The 18,322-nt window shown below is 37.9% G+C and overlaps 1 protein-coding gene across 2 annotated transcripts in view; it reads left to right on the top strand.

Moving 5' to 3' along the window:
• ADSS2 (adenylosuccinate synthase 2) overlaps positions 1-18,322 on the top strand; it is a gene marked incomplete at its 5' end in the record, with an annotated part of 28,165 nt that overhangs the window by 5,726 nt on the left and 4,117 nt on the right. The window contains 8 exons of one of the 2 annotated variants that reach the window (XM_083604334.1): positions 8,117-8,219; positions 9,560-9,628; positions 10,353-10,403; positions 12,143-12,209; positions 14,882-14,989; positions 15,200-15,281; positions 16,982-17,108; positions 17,430-17,584. In XM_083604334.1, the coding sequence (XP_083460460.1) occupies positions 8,117-8,219; positions 9,560-9,628; positions 10,353-10,403; positions 12,143-12,209; positions 14,882-14,989; positions 15,200-15,281; positions 16,982-17,108; positions 17,430-17,584 (762 nt within the window). The remainder of the gene's footprint in view (positions 1-8,116; positions 8,220-9,559; positions 9,629-10,352; positions 10,404-12,142; positions 12,210-14,881; positions 14,990-15,199; positions 15,282-16,981; positions 17,109-17,429; positions 17,585-18,322) is intronic. The other variant, XM_083604335.1, reaches the window with a different exon arrangement.

The raw sequence follows: 18,322 nt of genomic DNA, 5'->3' as shown, positions 1-18,322 counted from the left end.
CCCATGCCCTTGAAGAAACATCAACTGGTCCAAAATGCAAGGGCCAAATCACTTGTTGGGGTTCCATTTATAACACATATAATTCCTATTTTAAAACAGCTTCATTGGTTGCCTGTTCATTTTTATATGTCATTTAGGGTGCTCACACTAGTGTCTAAAGCCTTAAATGACTTAAGCCCCAAATATCTGAACAGTTGCCACCTTCTCAACAGACACACTCTGGTGTTAAGCTCAGAACACTGGAGCCCTCTTGGTAGTTCTTCTGCCCTCAAAAGCTGAGGTTGCGGGACACCCTGAGAGAAAGCATTCTCTGTGGCAGACACCCACAGGGGGGTTTGTGGCACCTTCATTAAGCAGCTTTCATCATGAGCTTAACCTGATCTTTGACTTTCTGTCTGTCTCTGTATATCTATCTATCTATCTATCTATCTATCTATCTATCTATCTATCTATCTGGACCCATTCTAGTTGTGACTGTAATTTCTGTTAAACTGTTTTTAATGTATTTTACATAGTTGCATCCTGCCCTGGGACTTTCTGGTGAAGGTTAGGTGGCTATGGTGTTGTTGTTGTTGCTGCTGCTTCAAGAGTGGGCCCATATATTGTGTAGGATCCAAAGTTGTGCAAGTGGGAGCCTCCTTAGGCAACACACCTTTCCCCTTCCTTCCTTCCTTCCTTCCTTCCTTCCTTCCTTCCTTCCTTCCTTCCTATGTATCCCCTGAAAAACATCTGAAGGGCCAAGAAATTCTTCTAAACAGCGGGGGCTACGTTATGATAGGGAATTACCAAAAGTCAGGTGGACATAATTTATGCAAACACTTGCCTATGTTGTTCATCTAATGTAGAGGGGAGGGAAGTGGACAAAAATTATCAGGTGCCAAAGACTTAGTGAATTGGGCAGACTGCTTCATAAGTAAGCATGCTTTATTTCTTATAACTCTGCAGAGGTGCAGTGCTTCTTATCACTTCATCTACATGTTTAAATATTCTTTTTAATGGTTGTGTGCTTTTAGTTAAGGATCTTGCATGTTTTTAATGCCTTTTATTGCTCACAAAAACAATAGCATAGATGGTTTGGTAGTTCAAAGTATGCTGAATGCTGGTCATAGTTTTCATTGGTAAAGCAGTGCACCATTTGCTTATAACTTCCTCATTTTTTTATTTAGAGAATTTTTAATCTACAGCATTTTACAAATCTCTAAAAAAGATTGACATCCTTGGTATAAATCTGCTGTAAGAGTAATGATAGATTGGTTTTTTAAAGCAATTACTGCTGTATAACTGATAGCAATCTCTTTGCTGAGTTCACATTGTTAGATAATGGCTTGGTTTGGTAAGCAGCAGTGCTTACCATCCATGATGAGTGAGTGATTAAGTGATACCTTGAAACTCTTGTTAAGGTGTGACATCATCAAAGGAACTGGCTTTGAAGTCCAGTTGCTTTCAAATTAGCAAATGAGCATGGGAAACTCAGGTTTCTTTTTAAAATAAATTCTTTTTTTTTAAAAGGATGTTAATTTGATTTGAAGTATGCCTCCAACAGTGTGCAGAACTGGTGCATGGTTTTCTGCTGCACTGAGCCAATGTGGTTATATGTTCTTAAGTGGAATCAGTTGCCATCTTCATGCACCATTTTAACTTTCTCAGATTGTTAAATTGTGAGCCTCAACTATAGTTTCCATTGGTGTTGCTCTTTTGGGGAAATTACCTTAATTTGCATAGGAAAATTATCAAACTTGTGAAAAGTAATTTTCATTTTTCATTGGGAAATGGTCTGATGCCCTAGAGTGATCTAATTTATCATGCTTATTTTCCTTGTATCTAATAAACAAAAGTAACAATTTCACAACTGCCAGGCTTGCCTAATTTTTATGTGCAATTAACATCCATTCGTTTTTGCTAATGAACTTAGGAAATGGGAAAAGCTCAATGGAATTATTTCCACCCGTCATCACTGGTAGCGTTATGCAGTTCTTTGGGCGTGAAACAGATCCAAAAGCTTGCATTAATCCATTTGCTAATCACATTCTCCTAGTATGAGCTATGTGGCTCAGGGTTCCTTCAAAACTGATACAAATATCACAGATTTGGAGGGATCACTTTCCACTGCTCAGCTGGATAGGATATCACTATCTTTTGTTTAAAAATAGAAATGATTTTAATTCTAAACACTTTTGTGTAAACAAACAAATAAGCAAACAAACTTGTTTTCTTAGGTAGTTTACATGTAGGTATCCTAAGGGCTTCTAATGTGTAGATTTTTTCTTTTAAGAGTCCCAGTGATTACATCTGCAGTTTTAAAATAAGCCTGTCTTTCTAGCTGTCAGATTATTTGATCATATACAATTGCAAACAACAGTGTACAGTAGTGGTAAATTAATCTTTGTAATGTACCATGCCAGAAATCAACCGGCTTTCTTGCAGTAAAGTGTTAATTTGTTAAAATATTATCTCATTTTTCCTTTGACATATGTTTACTTAACTAGTCAACATGCATAGCAGTTAAGATACTTTAGGATTATCAGCTTGTGGTCAGGGATTGCATTCATGTCTGAAACATGATCTGAGCAATTGGCAATTCTTTTTTAAAAAAATATTATTCATTCCACAACTGCAGTCTATTTTGTGTATAAAACTTCACTGTTTTCTGCAAATGGTGTGATGGAATACTTGTGATAGGGGATATATTGAACCCCACGGTATCTAGACTTTTGCTTCTTCTGGTGCCTCCTTCATCTGCCAACAGAGGCTATGAGGGGCGTTAGCAGCAGCCCAGTGAAGAAGCGGCAGCCTTGAGGGATGTAACATCTAGTTGACTCAGCAGGTTTCAGAAGTGAGTGGAAGCTGGAACATGGAAGAGATGGGGAAACATATTTACATATTTGACCAATCTTAGTAACTTTTATCTATTTCATAGTGTTTTAATTATTTTTTAATGTTGCGTTGCCTTAAGAGGTTATGGCATAAGCACTACAAATAAAATAAATAAATAAATAAATAAATAAATAAATAAATAAATGGGTTACTAATCATTCTGTGATAGGATTTAGAATTTGGCTGCTTGGGAAAATCTGGATTTCAAGCTTGTTCTGAAGTCTGATCCTGTTCCATTTCATGGAAAATACTGTTAACCTTTTCAGCAGAAATTTACTAAGAGTGTAGTTGCAATCCACAGGCTTGGCTAAGATTTCACATGTGTCCTTTCAGCTGTAGCCCTCAGGACACTTGATACGCAGTATATCCATAGTAAGCGTAGCTAATGTGATTTATAGATATGCATAGTTGAAGTTGCGGTGCAGCTCATACTAGAATAGTTATATTCCTCCTCTGGATTTGATACATGTTATGCAGCCTGTCATTTCTACTCCTCTTCTAACTACTTACTATATTAGTCTGCTTATATGGGAATGTAGAGACCTGGGGACTGAAAGGATTTTAGAATGTTGCCTAAGAGTCTGCTAGTTTTGATGCTGTGTGATTGTTTTCCATATGGCTAGCATAATTATTTGGTAGCATAGTTTGAGCAGCGGTTGGTGGGTGACATTGGTGGTGGACTTGTCTTTCCCCTTCCTCTCTTCTACTGTGTGCACCCCCAAAATCTGCTTGGAGTGTTAGCAGATTTTGGGGGCACATGTGGAACTGCATGTAGGAGGAGAAGAAAGAAGTGTCATTGTACAGGTGGATGTCAATTGTGCAGTCTAAGTGGAGATTTCATTCTCTTTAATATCTTTAGGCCTGGCATGCATTGTTAAATTCAAAGTAGTGTTTTATCTAAGTGTAGCTCATTGGCCCAGTTTGCATGCCACATTAAACCACAGTTTAAATAAGCTATGATTTAATGTGAAGAATCAGTGTGCTTCTGCCCATTGCTGAAATTTCAGGCACCTGTGTCAGGGAGGAAAGTACCCACAGTCTTGTTTGCTTGGGGAAACCCACATTCACATATGACAACAAGACAGACTCAGAGTTGTTTCCTCCCTGACATGGCAGCAGTTGGAATGGAGGAGCAGGGGCAAACTTTGATCTTTCAAATTTTAGTGGCACCCTCTGCAAGGCCAAAATTTGGCACCCCATGCATCTCACCTTCTGTTCTGCTCAATTCACTATGTCATAGTTGCAGTGCTCTGCAGCGGCCACTTTGCTCAGTGGCCAGTGTGGCGGAATCGGTCACACTGCCCTAAATCCGCCTCTGGGAGAAGGAATAAAAATTCCATGATTTCAGCAGCATGCACTAGCTTATTTTAATGCTGCTCTGAACCCCAAGAAGGAAGGGCAGGATAAAAATTCATTAAACAAATAACTATTAATAGGAAGTACAAGCATGTTGGCTTGCAAAATTCTTGAGGGAAATCCATATCCCAAAGAACCACTTTAGAGGAGTAGAAAGGTTCTGCTTCCATTTGCCCGCACATGGTAATTGAGGCAGGGATTTTGGCCCCATGCAACTGCTCAGAGAAAGTAATTTCTGAATGAATTTGTTTCTGTAATTTATGCCTCTTTTTCTAACAAGTACTTTCAAGGCAGCACAACACAGCATCTGTGAAACACTGCTGTGACAAAAGCAAGTGCACACATGCCAACTCTTATTTAAGCTAATATTTGGAGTGGGGAAGGCAGGCAGATTCCCTTCCCCAAATGTAAGATTTTTTAAGAGATCCTTAAGAGAAACCCATTCTGGCTTTCTTCTTGCTGCATGTGCCCAGTGTGGTTCGATGCCGGAGATCCACTTTACTAAAGGGAGAGTAATACTGGAGACTGATTCCCCACCCCTCACCCCAGAAGTTGAATGTATGAAATGCCTGCACAGTTTCAAGTAGCTCACAACTATTCATCAGCAAGAGAAACTCGCATATTAGGTTACTGCTAGGAAAGAAGTTCAAGTAAGGACATGAGCTTTGTAGCTCTTTTGGATGAGCAGCTCTAGAGAGACTTGAGAAACATTTCTTATTCTTGAATGTAGGAAATAGAACATTTCTTATTTGTATAAAATGTTTTCAATTTTAAAAGATACTATGGGATCAAATGATAGCATTACCTCTTCAGATCAATGTTATTTAAACTTGAAATCCAAAGTCAGTCTTTTTGAGATGCCTGAAAATAACATTGATATTGATTTATAGGCACTGATATAAGGGTTTCCTGATCTCTAATTTCCTTAAGAAAGGGATGCTTGTGGAATTCCCTCCCCACAGAAGTGTGGCTGTTACTTTCATTTACGGTTGTTATTATTATTATTAATTAGATTTCTATGCTGCCCTTCAGCCAAGGGTCACAGGGCTGTTTACAATATGGTTTTCATTGTATGCTGCAGATGTACCTCTTTACTCTGCTGTTTGAAATTTGAGATCATTTCTATGTCCAGCATTAGAAACTCAGATATATAAGCTGGGCACCAAATAGCTCCTTAAACCAAGGTTACGGTTGCCAAAACGGAGTGTCTAGTTGTCATTTTGGGGCAAGACGGCATCATGTCTTACAAGAACAGCATGGGCAGGAGAGCTGCATGATGAGCTTTGGACGCTGTTCTTATCATTTAGTCCTTATGGTTGCAGAGATAACATACCAATGCACACAGGCCAAATATAGTTTTCTAATTTTGAATCATATGTTTTGCTGAAGGCTTTGCTCTGTATACATTTCTTAAACTTCAGAGTTCTTCCAGATCAAATAAAACCTAAATTGTTTTAAAGGTAACAGAACTTATTAGAAGTCAGATTTCACTATACAGTGGTACCTCAGGTTTACATACACTTCAGGTTACAGACTCCGCTAAGCCAGAAAAAGTACCTTGGGTTAAGAACTTTGCTTCAGGATGAGAACAAAGAACATGCGGCGGCAGTGGAAGGCCCCATTAGCTAAAGTGGTGCTTCAGGTTAAGAACAGTTTCAGGTTAAGAACGGACCTCCGTGTGGTACGCATCCTGGGAGTGCGGTCGCGATGGCACCCTTTCCCCAAATGGTACCCGGTACGGTGCGCTCCCCCCTCCCCCCATCCATACGCCAGTGGAAGTATTACTGCACGAACAGAAACCATTGCAAGAGTGTGACAACTTCAATGGATACAACTCATTGAAATTTACGTACTATTCTTTTGACTTTATTTAAGAATATGAAGTAACATAGGATGGGATTATAAAAGTTTGTAGAGAACACCACCCTTCTTTTCTGAAGTCATGTATAGAACCCCTTTCTAATTCTCATGAGGTGATTAAAAAGGTGATTCTAAATTTCTAGATGTATGAAAAAGATAAGATAGACAAGGCAAATGAATTAATGGTTTAGTCTGCCATTGGGATGCTTTATGAATCTCTTGAACTTTTAAGACATGGCAGAAATGGCATGCTAGACCTCTATAAATATTGGCACTGTGGACTACTGCAAGGTAAATCTTGTCAGAATAAATATGCCCAGTATGTTCACATAACTGGAATGCTGTGTTTGCATATTTTACTAGCTATTCAACCACGAAAGTCACTGAACATTCTGTGTGTTTCTTACACAGCACAGTTAAACTGGCTTAATTTTTTAAAAAAGCATTGTCCTCTTTTGTTAATTAGATAATAGAGTACAATCCTAAACTCTGAGTGAGTTTAGGATTGTACTGTATTATCTAATTAACAAAAGAGGGCTATGTGCTCTATCATTCCATTGAACTCAAGGAATTTCCTTCTAAACAAGAATGCTTAAAATTGCACTGTGTGACTATTGTTCTGTGCTCACTTACCTGTGAATAAACCCCATTGAAAGCACCAGGACTTAGGAAGCACACATAGGGTTGTCCAATTATTTGCTACAAATTATTAGTATTTCTGTGTTAAAATAATCATCCTTGTACTGGTTTACCTATGCATTAGAATAGGTTACAAAATGGTAAAGCTTGGTTGCTTTTTACTGGAATTACCAATTCAGTAATGACTCCTTTGAAGACTTCAGCTACCACCTGTAAAATCTCTGCAGCCCCCTCCTTCATGAGGTGGTGATAGTGCTTGTGCTTTTTCTTTGAAAAATACATAATGCTGAAAGAAGTGGTGAAGAGTGACACACTTTCCTACTTAAGCACCAAGTGTGCCTCAGATCAACACAACAGTGGAAGAGGAAGTAGGGAAAGTGTTGTTCTTCATTTCCTCTTTCATCTCTGTATGGTTTTTAAACCTCAGAACAACACTTGAGCAAATGAACAGAAAACTGGGAGAAAGGATAACTATCTGGGTGGGGGAAGCAGAAAGCAGGAGGGGGCTGGAAGTTGGGTGACACAGGAGTTGGGGAAGAGAGGCTGGAGTAAGAGAGAGGAAAGGAGAAAGTAGAATATGAAAACCAACGTGCACTTTCTTTGGCACATGCATGCACACACAGGTTGGAGCCAGTAAAATAGATCCTCCTGAAAATGTGACATTTGTTTCTTGGTTGACTGAACAAAAAAATAAGAAACCTGCTGCCATGCCACAAAACATGGATCCAAGGTGTGGGTTCTCATAATTTTTACAAGGAATAACTTCCAAAATCAAACATCACACTACAGAAGTAAGTTGTGAGTTTTCTTTGTGGCAGTTTTGTCAATTCAAGTGGATTCATTTTAATTTTCTTGGCGCTTTGAGTTTTTGGGGTTTTTTTTTACAATCAAGCAGTGTATAAATTTTATGAGATATAAACATATTAAAAATATAGTTAGCATAACACACTGGTTCTGAACCAGTGTTTCAACTATGACAGTTTATTAAAATATGAATGCTTTAGGAGTAATGAGGTCTTTCATTGGTCAAAACAACTGACTGCACATGACACACAGTGAAGCTTAGTTTTTGCATTTATTTATTTAGAAATAGTTTTTGCATTGTGAATTTGATTGAAAAGTTGTGGGTGTATTTGTAAATGAAAATACATCTTGGAAGCAAGTTTAAATCAGTGACCAATCAACTGTCAATACATTCAAGACGGTTAGTAACAGGTTTGAGATTTGTTGTTTATGTTGCCAAGTTAAGCAAAAAGTAGCTTGATTTGTTTTTCTTCCAAGTAACAGACAGGAACAACATGTATGAAAGGGTTGATAGTTCTAATGTGAGCTTTTAATAAATATTTTAAGAAAAAATGAAGAATAATAAATCCTATCTTACCTGCAGGGAGGCAACAATGCTGGGCATACTGTCGTAGTAGATTCTGTGGAATATGATTTCCATCTCTTACCCAGTGGTATCATCAATCCAAAAGTTACGGCTTTTATTGGTAAGTAGTATTTTTCAGAATATACTGTACCTCTACAGTTTGAAGTCTTTTTTTTTGTAATTGTTATTTTATTGAATTTTTTTCAAATATAAAGCAGTAAGTGATACACAGAGGAAAAAACAAAACACACAACTGTGTAAAAGGGGAAAAACACATATGAATATATATAAAATACCCTAACCCAGACGTTATTTTTTTAATTTTATATTATTATCTTAATACTAATGTAAATATTAATAGCCTACTACATTTTGTATAAATTTGTTCCAAATATTCTTGTATTTATCCAAGCAGAGTCTGTAATCAGTCCGTTCATAGGTTGCAAGTCTTATCATATTATCAATCCACTGATTAAAGGAGATCATGTCTTTATTCTTCCAGTTTATCAATATGAGCCTCTTGGCTACCATTAGAATGCGTAAAATCCATGTTTGTTGTCCAGTTGTTAACCTCTATATCAGGGGTTGTCAACTGGTCCCTACCACCCATAGTGGGCATTTCAGGATTCTAGGTGGCTGGTCGGGGGTTCTACGGCACAAGCTTAATCCTCCTTCCATTGAGCGCTGGTGAGCGGTAAGGAAATTTTACCATCAAGAAAGATGGTATAAAAAGGTTGACTATCCCTGGACTAGATTATCAGACTAAAATCATCTGGATGTGACCCTGCCCTTCCAAGTAAGCAGGGGTGTCAACTTGAATAAAATACTGGAAGGAGGGCAAGGGTGTCAACTTCGGAGGGCAGCCCTCTCAAATATTTTATTGGGGGGAGGGCGTGAAGGAACCTTGTCCCCTAGTAGTTGGCTCCTGTGCAAGTAAGTACCACTTCAACCTTGCCTTCCTGGTTAGCGGAGTTTGTAACCCAAAGCATCTGTAACCCAAAGCGTCTGTAACCTGAGGTACCACTGTACAAAGTCACCATTGGATTGAAGCCTTAGACCAGGGGTCAGCAAACTTTTTCAGCAGGGGGCCGGTCCACTGTCCCTCAGACCTTGTGGGGGGCCAGAGTATATTTTGTAAAAATAAAATAAATGAACGAATTCCTATGCCCCACAAATAACTCAGAGATGCATTTTAAATAAAAGGACAAATTCTACTCATGTAAAAACACGCTGATTCCCGGACCGTCTGCGGGCCGGATTTAGAAGGCGATTGGGCCAGATCCAGCCCCCAGGCCTTAGTTTGCCTACCAATGCCCTAGACTTTAACTGAAAAGTAAGTAATATAAGATATATTTTAGTATTTAAATGCTTTTCCTTTTTGCAAAGTCAAAACTGGGGTTTTTGAGACTTTTAACCTTCTCGTATTCCTCATTGATCACTCCCTTTTCGTGCTTTCCCCAGGAAATGGTGTGGTAATTCACTTGCCAGGATTGTTTGAAGAGGCAGAGAAAAATGTTAAAAAAGGAAAAGGTAAGAACAGCTTTATAAGGTATCGTAGAGAGATGGTGAGGATTCTCTCGCATTGGTATATAGCAGAACTTGGTAATTACCAATGTGTTTTTGCTCCTGAGTTGCCTGATGGTATCCACTTGGTGCATTGAGGGAAAAAGTAACCAATTCTCAAAGATTTATTTCTTTTGTTCAGAATTCCCCCTCCCATTTAATTCTATTTAACACCTTAAAGTAAGTGGTATATGACATACAACACTTTAAAATACAAATACACGCTGTATATAATTTTAAAATTTTCAGTGGCCAAGAATGTTGGATTAGTGTTCAGATTATCTAAATGCACCACTTTTTTTTAAAGCCACATGATGAAATAGAATTTAAATGGAAGAAGTAATATTAAATAAATATCTAGGGTTTTTATTGCGAGTTAGAGTGTTCATAAGCCAGTGTTTTATATAGATCCATTTTCAAGATATTGTATGTTTGAGACAAATAGCAATGACTGAAATTTGTTTGGTTTTTCCAAGCTACATTGAGTTAGTTTTGTGATATTTTCTAAACTGTCTCTTCATTCAACTGATCAAATTAGGCTGTAATCCTTTGCACACTTACTTGGGAGTAAGTACCACCAAAGACAGTGGAATTTTTTTCTCTTTAAAAATGCATAGAATTTTGGCCATTAAAAGTAACTGATTTCTAAATGTGTCCCCCCCCCTAATATTTCTTTTGTTGCTTTTCAAAGGATTGGAAGGTTGGGAAAAAAGATTAATTATATCTGACAGAGCTCATATTGGTAAGTAAAAAATATTGAAATATATTAAATGATTCAAAGTATTTTTTAATCTGTAGCTCTGATTTGTTTTTCATTTGTAAATATCTAGCAATAATATAGGTTAGAATACAAAGGCCTGTGGGGGAATGTTCCATGCACATAGTGGGGCCTTTTGTTGTGCCCACTTCAAATGTAGACTCCCCCCTACATTATTCAACAACAGCTATTGAGAGAACAGCCTCCCAACACAGTAGACAGGGTTCTAAAGCTAGCTTTCTGGTATCAAATACTGCATTGGCTATCAAAGTGGAAATCAAACACTTAAACAAGAGGTGTTTTCTATCTAAACTGGTAATTGTTTTATAGTAAATGTGTTCTTCCACAAATGAATGTTTATGTCAAGAATTTGTCAAGATGAATGGTTGGAGGATCATCTTATTTATTGCCTTATGTATAAATAAATGTGCAGTTCAAAAGCACGCCAAAGTGCAAGGTACTGCTCCAGCGGGAAGGTAAATGGTGTTTCTGTGTGCTGCTCTGGTTCACCAGAAAGCGGCTTAGTCATGCTGGCCACATGACCTGGAAGCTGTAAACTGACTCCCTCGGCCAATAAAGCGAGATGAGCGCTACAGCCCCAGAGTCGTTCGCGACTGGACCTAATGTTCAGGGGTCCCTTTACCTTTACCTTTATGTCTTCTATACTGCATACTAATGCAGTTTATACCAGGGGTGACCAAATGGCAACATGAACAACAGCTAGCCTGAAGCGTGTCTTTATCCGTCTACCTTTTTGGTGTCCCATCAAACAAGAAATGCAAGGGAGGAAGTATCTTGGCTTTCTCTTCTGCACATAAAATGATTTCTACTGCAAGCATCAAAGGTCTAGCAAACTCATAACAGATGAAGATGGTGGACATTTCCCCAATCTATCCAGTTAAGCTGATCAGGAGACAAGAAAACATCGTGTTACCCTTGGATTGTCCCCTCCTTTGCTGCAAAACACCAATGAATAGCATGGTTCTTAAGTAGTTTCTCAGGAACAATTCCCACTCCCTGCCTTAAAACACTAGCAACTGCTGTTGTATCACAGAGATTAACCAATTTAAACAAAGATTGTTAAGCAGTGTAATAAAGTTACCTAATATTGATAAGAAGCAGGGTATGTTAAAGCCAGCCTTTTCACTTTAATGTTCGAAATGTGTTTCCACTTCAGATTATTGCGTGTTTATGGCCCCTTTCAACACATGCGGCCATTGACAAAGCAAGTCCACCCTTTTGGTGTATTTCTTTGCTGCCTTTGTCAGTCTTAGAATATCGTTGCTGATTAGTGTAAACCCCCCAGTTATTGGGATAACAAGATGCATTCTATGTATTCTATTCAGCCTCTATAACTTCTGCAATATAAGAGAATTTTAAGATGCTTGGAATGTCAGTAGCCCTGGAGAAATGCAAATGTTTTTGAACAGAAAAGGTTTGACTGACACCTCTTGAGTTGTAGCATACTGTAGTGCTTTGTTTGCATACTTTGTTTGCCTTGACTTTAGTCTTCACAAATTGAAGTGCTTTTTCTAAAATATTATTTTACTAAACAGCTGTATTTTCTCCAGGTGCTTGTTACTTAAAGTTTATATATCTAGTGCAAATGATGATTTCCAAAATACTTTGGCATACATTAATGAGAAATAATAGCTTACTTTAGTTTGGTACTTAATGCAGGTATTAATACAACAGAGTTCATTTTGTACCCTTCAAATTCCTAGTATTTGACTTCCATCAAGCTGCTGATGGCATCCAGGAACAACAAAGACAAGAGCAAGCAGGAAAGAAGTATGTTATGTGTTGTCAAATGTTTTAATTGTAAATACTGGAAGAAATTTTGAGTGACAGGGAGGGCTTTTCAGCCAGTACACTTCCAGAATCTATTCAATAGAGTGTGCTGTTAAGGGTGCTTTGCAGTAAGATTCTTTCTTAATGTTTTTGCAAGGAATCTGGGACACCTGTACATTCCCACTTATTTGTATGTACTTTAAGACATGTGATTCAAGGATTCAAAATTAGTTAGTTTGTTTTCAACCCGAAGGGCACAACAAAATTCTCTTCAGCTTTAGAATACACTTAAGATGTAAGTTTTTGCACAACCGTTTTGTTCTTAAATTGTAAGCCTCAATACCTTTGCAGTTCACTAGGATATATTTTTTGCAGAGCATATGTTAAATTCCAAGTAGCAAACCTGTAAAACTGTTGCTCTTTATCACTGATGTGAATCTTGTTCTTCAGCAGGAATGGGAAATGTATCTGAATCTCTGGATCATGTTACAGCATAATGAGTACAGAACATTTTGGGTGTCTTCCAGAGATTCAAGGCTCTTAAGCTCTGTTACCTAATGTGCGTAATGGTGATGTCATGTGATAAGGTTATGATGAATGAATTAAGGTCAGAACTAGGAAAATACTAGTGTGTGTGCTTTCTATTTTTCCACCCCACACTGATCCATTGAAATGATAGTGGTATGATATTGAATGATTGGGAAACCTTCACACCCTTGTGAAAATTGAAAAGTCATATCTGGGTTTTAGCACATTTAATTCCTTTGTACATTCAGAATTAGATTGTTCATGGGCAAAAGAGGAAATATTCTTGGCCAGGATCCTGTCAGCCTGTCCTGGGGTGGGACTTGTTTATTTGTATGTTATTTTGTTGGATTATGTATCCTTCCTCAATCATGGTGACGGTGCTAAATCAGTAGATCTAAGTGTATCCCCTCCCTTCTTGATATATTCCTAGGCACTAGTACAACATAAAGATGTTGATTTCATTTCCATCCATGCAGTTAGTATTTTTAAAATTGCACAGCTGATTGTTTTTAAAAAGGCAAGAATCAAACTTGACATATTTCCTTTTGCAAATATGGATGGAATAGGGAAGTATTAAACTATTGATCATGTCTTCTTAAAATAAATCAAAATAATACAAACCTGACTCAAGAGTTCTGTGGTTGTCGTTGATACTTAGGAATAGTATAGCGAATGGACTCTAGAAGTCTAGGTTGTTGCTGTACTTTGACAGGGAATGGACTTGCTGCATTAATGATAGTGGCTCTTTTAAGGAAATTTTTCTCCTTTTGAGAAAAAGTTGGTTGTGCTGTTAACATTTTCCATTTTCCAGAACTTGACCTGTCTGTATTGTAAATTTGCATATCTGAAGTTTTGCTAGTATCACAGAATGTGATACAGACAAAACAAAATCTGACTGGGTCATTGTATGAGACTCGTAACAGGCTGTGTTTACATTCTTCTCCACTCCCCTTTTCATCTGTGATTTGTTTACTCTTAACATTGCAAATCTCAACCTGTCCTTGATTGATGCCATTGGCCTGTTTTGCAAACAATACCTAACCATTGTTGATTAAACCTTAACTTAGTGTTGTGTGAACCTCCCCAATAGCTTAGCTATGGTTTGTTCACTGCTGTTACATATGAACCCAGAACCCTTCTTAACAATGGTGTATTTGCTCATCCCACCCTAGATTTTCACCAGACTACTAAAGGCTTGAGGCAAAAGCAGCTGGAAAACAAAACAAAAATTTGGGAAACATTCCATGGTTGGTTTGAACATCTGTAGGACAACTTGTAGTTTGTTAAACCAATTGTTGGAGTTGTCTTAAGACCTCTTGCTATGACAGAAGGACCAATTAGCCTTGGTTCAGGCAACACAGTTCTAAGACAGACTTTACAGTTAGGCATCCAAGATCCTTGATTCATAATTTGACCAGGAATAGGTTTCCTCAATTCTATGGGCTTTCTATGGCACAGAGCAGTTTCATAGCCTTTGGGTGGAGATAGGCAAATGGCTTATCATGTGCAGTAGCCATGCTGAGAAGAAAAGTATAGTGCAGGTCATATAACAGGAAATAATGAGCTCCTTACTACATATAACCGTGGTCTAAAAGCATAAACTATTCTGACCACATTGAATAATAGTGTTGTTTTTGTTTAGTCTCAGTTCTCAGTTGTGTTCCACCACGTTTGAGATATACCCTGTATGTTGCTTTACTTTTAAGTAAGCTCTTCACTCTTAGCATGCTAAGATTCACACCACTACAGTCTCTGTTAAGAAAATTCATTGAGATTTGCACAGAAGAAATGCATATGAAATACATATAAACAATGTGATATGTTAGTTCATCCTTTAAGGTAAATACTAAATAATGTTTAGTCTGTACCTTTTTAAGTATTTTGTATATCAGCATTACAAGTAACACTTCTGAGGATGTTTTTGCACCACCTGTCAGGATTCTGTTTCTTCTTAATCTTCCCTCTTCTCCTGGGTGCCCACTGGGGGAAATGTTTGACCTCAGTGAATGATAATTTTAAACTACCAAGTATGTACAACATACTTCCAGAGTAATTTTATTTTTAGAAACTTAACAACAACCTAGTTGAATTGATAGTCACAGATTGTGTAGTATGTGTATGTTTTTTATTTTTGTGTTTTAAAGCTTGGGAACTACAAAAAAGGGAATTGGTCCAGTGTATTCTTCTAAAGCAGCTCGAAGTGGGCTCAGAATGTGTGATCTAGTTTCTGACTTCAATGAATTTTCAGAAAGGTAACCACTTCTCTAGAGTAATGTAAATATTTCAAATAAATTTATTACTAGGGCTTGTATATTCTGATTTTCATATTCTAAAAAATCCCTTACTGGATCTCTCATTTGTGAGTCTGTTTTTGTTTTCACATGTGTTAAGTTAAAATTTTTATCAAGGCTTTTAAAAAAATGTTGCAAGCATAATTTATTTGTACTTATTTTACTTTTTAGATTCAAAGTGTTGGCCAACCAGTACAAGTCTGTTTACCCTACCTTAGAGATAGACATTGAAGGAGAATTGAAAAGACTGAAGGTAAACTATAGAGGAGTTGTGAATTATTTGACATAATTGATATATATATACAGATGGATTTATCTTTGTATGTTTCTTCTGCTAAAATGATAAAGAAACACTGCTTCTGGCACACAAGCAGCAGTCAGTTAACTTATTGCTTTAACTAGCAAATTGCCTGCATTAGGGTTATCATAAGTCAGAAACAAATGGCCCAGTAGCTTTATCACAGTGGTCAGTTATTTACTGAATTAAACCTGTTTGCTGAATCTTAGATTTCATGTAGAAAAGGAATCCTGTGGTCTTTTTATCTTTTAGAAGCTCATATTCTACATTGATGTGACAATTCTCCTGAGAGCTAGTGTATAGCTTGGTAAAGGTTTGTGCCCTACATCAGAAAATCATTGGTTAAAGCCTTTTTTTGCATACAGATTCTTGGTATTGGGAAAATATATGGATCAAAACACATTTTCTCTCTCTTATAGTATTGGAACTCAGGGTCACCCAGTGAACCTTGACATGACCCCAACCCTGAACATCACAGTAACCTATGCCTGTTCAGCAATACAGACAATTCATAGGGCAGAAGCTGATTGAGATGTAATGGAGTGCTAAACTTCATGCCAGAGGACTAGACCTGTAAAGCTTTCTGCTCTTCAAAAAGTAGGCAGAACTTAGGAGGGATAGTCTGGCCCAAGGGAAATGGATAAAAGGCATACTTTAGTCATATTCAATTGTTAGTTTCCCTGACACAGGTCAGAAAAAAACACATGAGAAAAAACGGGACAGGTGTGCTACCTGTTACCTTTGTTGACCCATGATGCCTGCCCTTGCTATTTTCCAGTCATTGCAGTAGGGAGGCTGCCATACTTATACCTGTGAGATTTAGAATTCTGCTTATGCAGGGCTCTCAATTTCACAAGGGGCCTACTAGGTTCCGCAGGTGCCCCACTGCAGATGTCTGCACTCCAGGCGGCGGAGGGTAATAGTAGTGACCAACACAGTGAACTGACTAGCACATTCATTTCTACTCTTGCTCTTACTGCATGAGAGGTACACTGACTGAAGTGGATTTGTAACAGCGTTGCTTGGAATTATCCAAGGTCATGCAACTTCTGCCTTTATCGGGTGTCTTCCTCAGGAGCATCCACCTTGCGCTACTGACTCTCGTTCATGAAAAGGTAGTTCTTCACGCAGTGCATAGCTCAGTTGAGGGTTCTGCTGTCGCAAGATGTGGCAGTGACAGTGGTAGACAAATTTTGTGGAGCATAGGTCTACCAATGCTATTAGCTGTGGTAGCTAAATGGACGCTCAAAATTCACAAATAGTGTATCTCTAAATAGTGCTTGCAGGGGGGACAAAGAGGGGAAGCCTTTTTCTTCCTGCTCTCTTTGTGAGCTTTCTGCAGATATTTGGCAAGTGTTAGAAACAACATAGTGGATTAGTTGTTAGACTCTTGGTCTGATCCAGCAGGACTCTTAATAATTTTAACTTGAGAAAGAACTAATGAATGACATCTATATGCTTTGTTCTTATGCACATTCTCCTTGACACAAAGAATAGCTTATAGTTGACATGGCTAACAAATAGCAAATGACACTTTTATTGTTTTACAAGACAGAATAATTATTTGCCTGCCTATTTAGTACAGTGTCTACTGTGTGTTTTGAAGATTGTAGTTTACTACATTCTAATCTCTAGGAAATATTTGTTTGTCTTAGGGTTACACTGAAAGGCTCAAACCAATGGTGAGAGATGGTGTATACTTTATGTATGAAGCTTTACATGGCCCACCAAAGAAAATTTTAGTAGAGGGTGCAAATGCAGCACTACTGGACATTGATTTTGGTATGTATAAAGTCTTTTTTTATCATAGTCACAATGTGTGAAGTACTTGTCACTTGTCACATGTGTATTTGAAGGACTGTGCAGAATACAGCTGTTTAAGACTGGTTGCATTATAGTCGTTCTTGTACATTGAATGTTCATTGTACATCTTGGCATTGAAACTATACCACTATTTTTAAGGATGTGTTGTCATTTTAAATAACAACCAGTGTTACTTGCTATTCACTTACCTTTCAGTAGAAAGATGCAATGATAATATTTTATATAATTGTGTTGCTCTTAGTTCATTCCTATCTTCTCTTCCTTGCCCTTCTGAAACAGGAACTTATCCTTTCGTGACCTCATCAAATTGTACCGTGGGAGGTGTTTGCACTGGCTTGGGTATGCCACCACAGAACGTTGGTGAAGTATATGGAGTTGTGAAAGCATACACAACTAGAGTTGGAATTGGTGCCTTTCCCACAGAACAAGACAATGTAAGTATAGCATTAACATTAATGTGAGTTATTGGAACAAAGTGAATGAATGTACGCTTCTCAGAAATATTATTTAACACAGTGGTCTTCCAACCCTTTCACACCTGGGACCCACCTTTAATCCAATATGCATTTGGGGACCCATATCCCTTTTTTCTTTACCATATATTTGTATGGTGGTAGTGCTTTTGTTACTACCCACCTCAGAACAGGTTGTGACCCTGTAGTAGCTCCTGACCCATCAGTTGAAGACCAGTGATTTAAGGTATGCATGGCTGTACTCTCCCAGGCATCAGATTCTGTATACCACATACTTTAAAGTGCTGCTGCTTTCTGTCTGAAATGTAAGTTTCTCAGTCCACAGATCTGCTGCCTGGGTGTTTATATGTGCTTTAAAAAAGTTTTTAACTACTGCTTATTCCTCAGTCCTGCAGAGCCTATATTTCTGTCGGAGAGCAAGCTGAATTCTGTTCTTGCTCATGAATCAGCAGCAGAATTGTTAACTAAGTTCCAGTTGCAGAATCTTTATTACTAGTGACGATGCACGTGAACCACTTTGCCTTTTTGATTCCAAGCTGAATTAACAGGACTAGCAATTTAAGATTGCCAAGGATTTCAGAGCTTCACAAACAATAACTGAGCTACAACACTCCTGTGAGGTAGCAGGTAGGCATTATACAATGGAATCAACATGGAGTGTTGAGAAAATGGCCTGCTCAATGGTATTTTCACATTGAT

Source organism: Podarcis filfolensis (genome assembly GCF_964270895.1).
Source record: "Podarcis filfolensis genome assembly, chromosome: 3".
NCBI classification, from domain to species: Eukaryota; Metazoa; Chordata; class Lepidosauria; order Squamata; family Lacertidae; genus Podarcis; species Podarcis filfolensis.
Note: the sequence above shows the minus strand (reverse complement) of the source record. Positions and strands in the feature narration are given on the sequence as shown.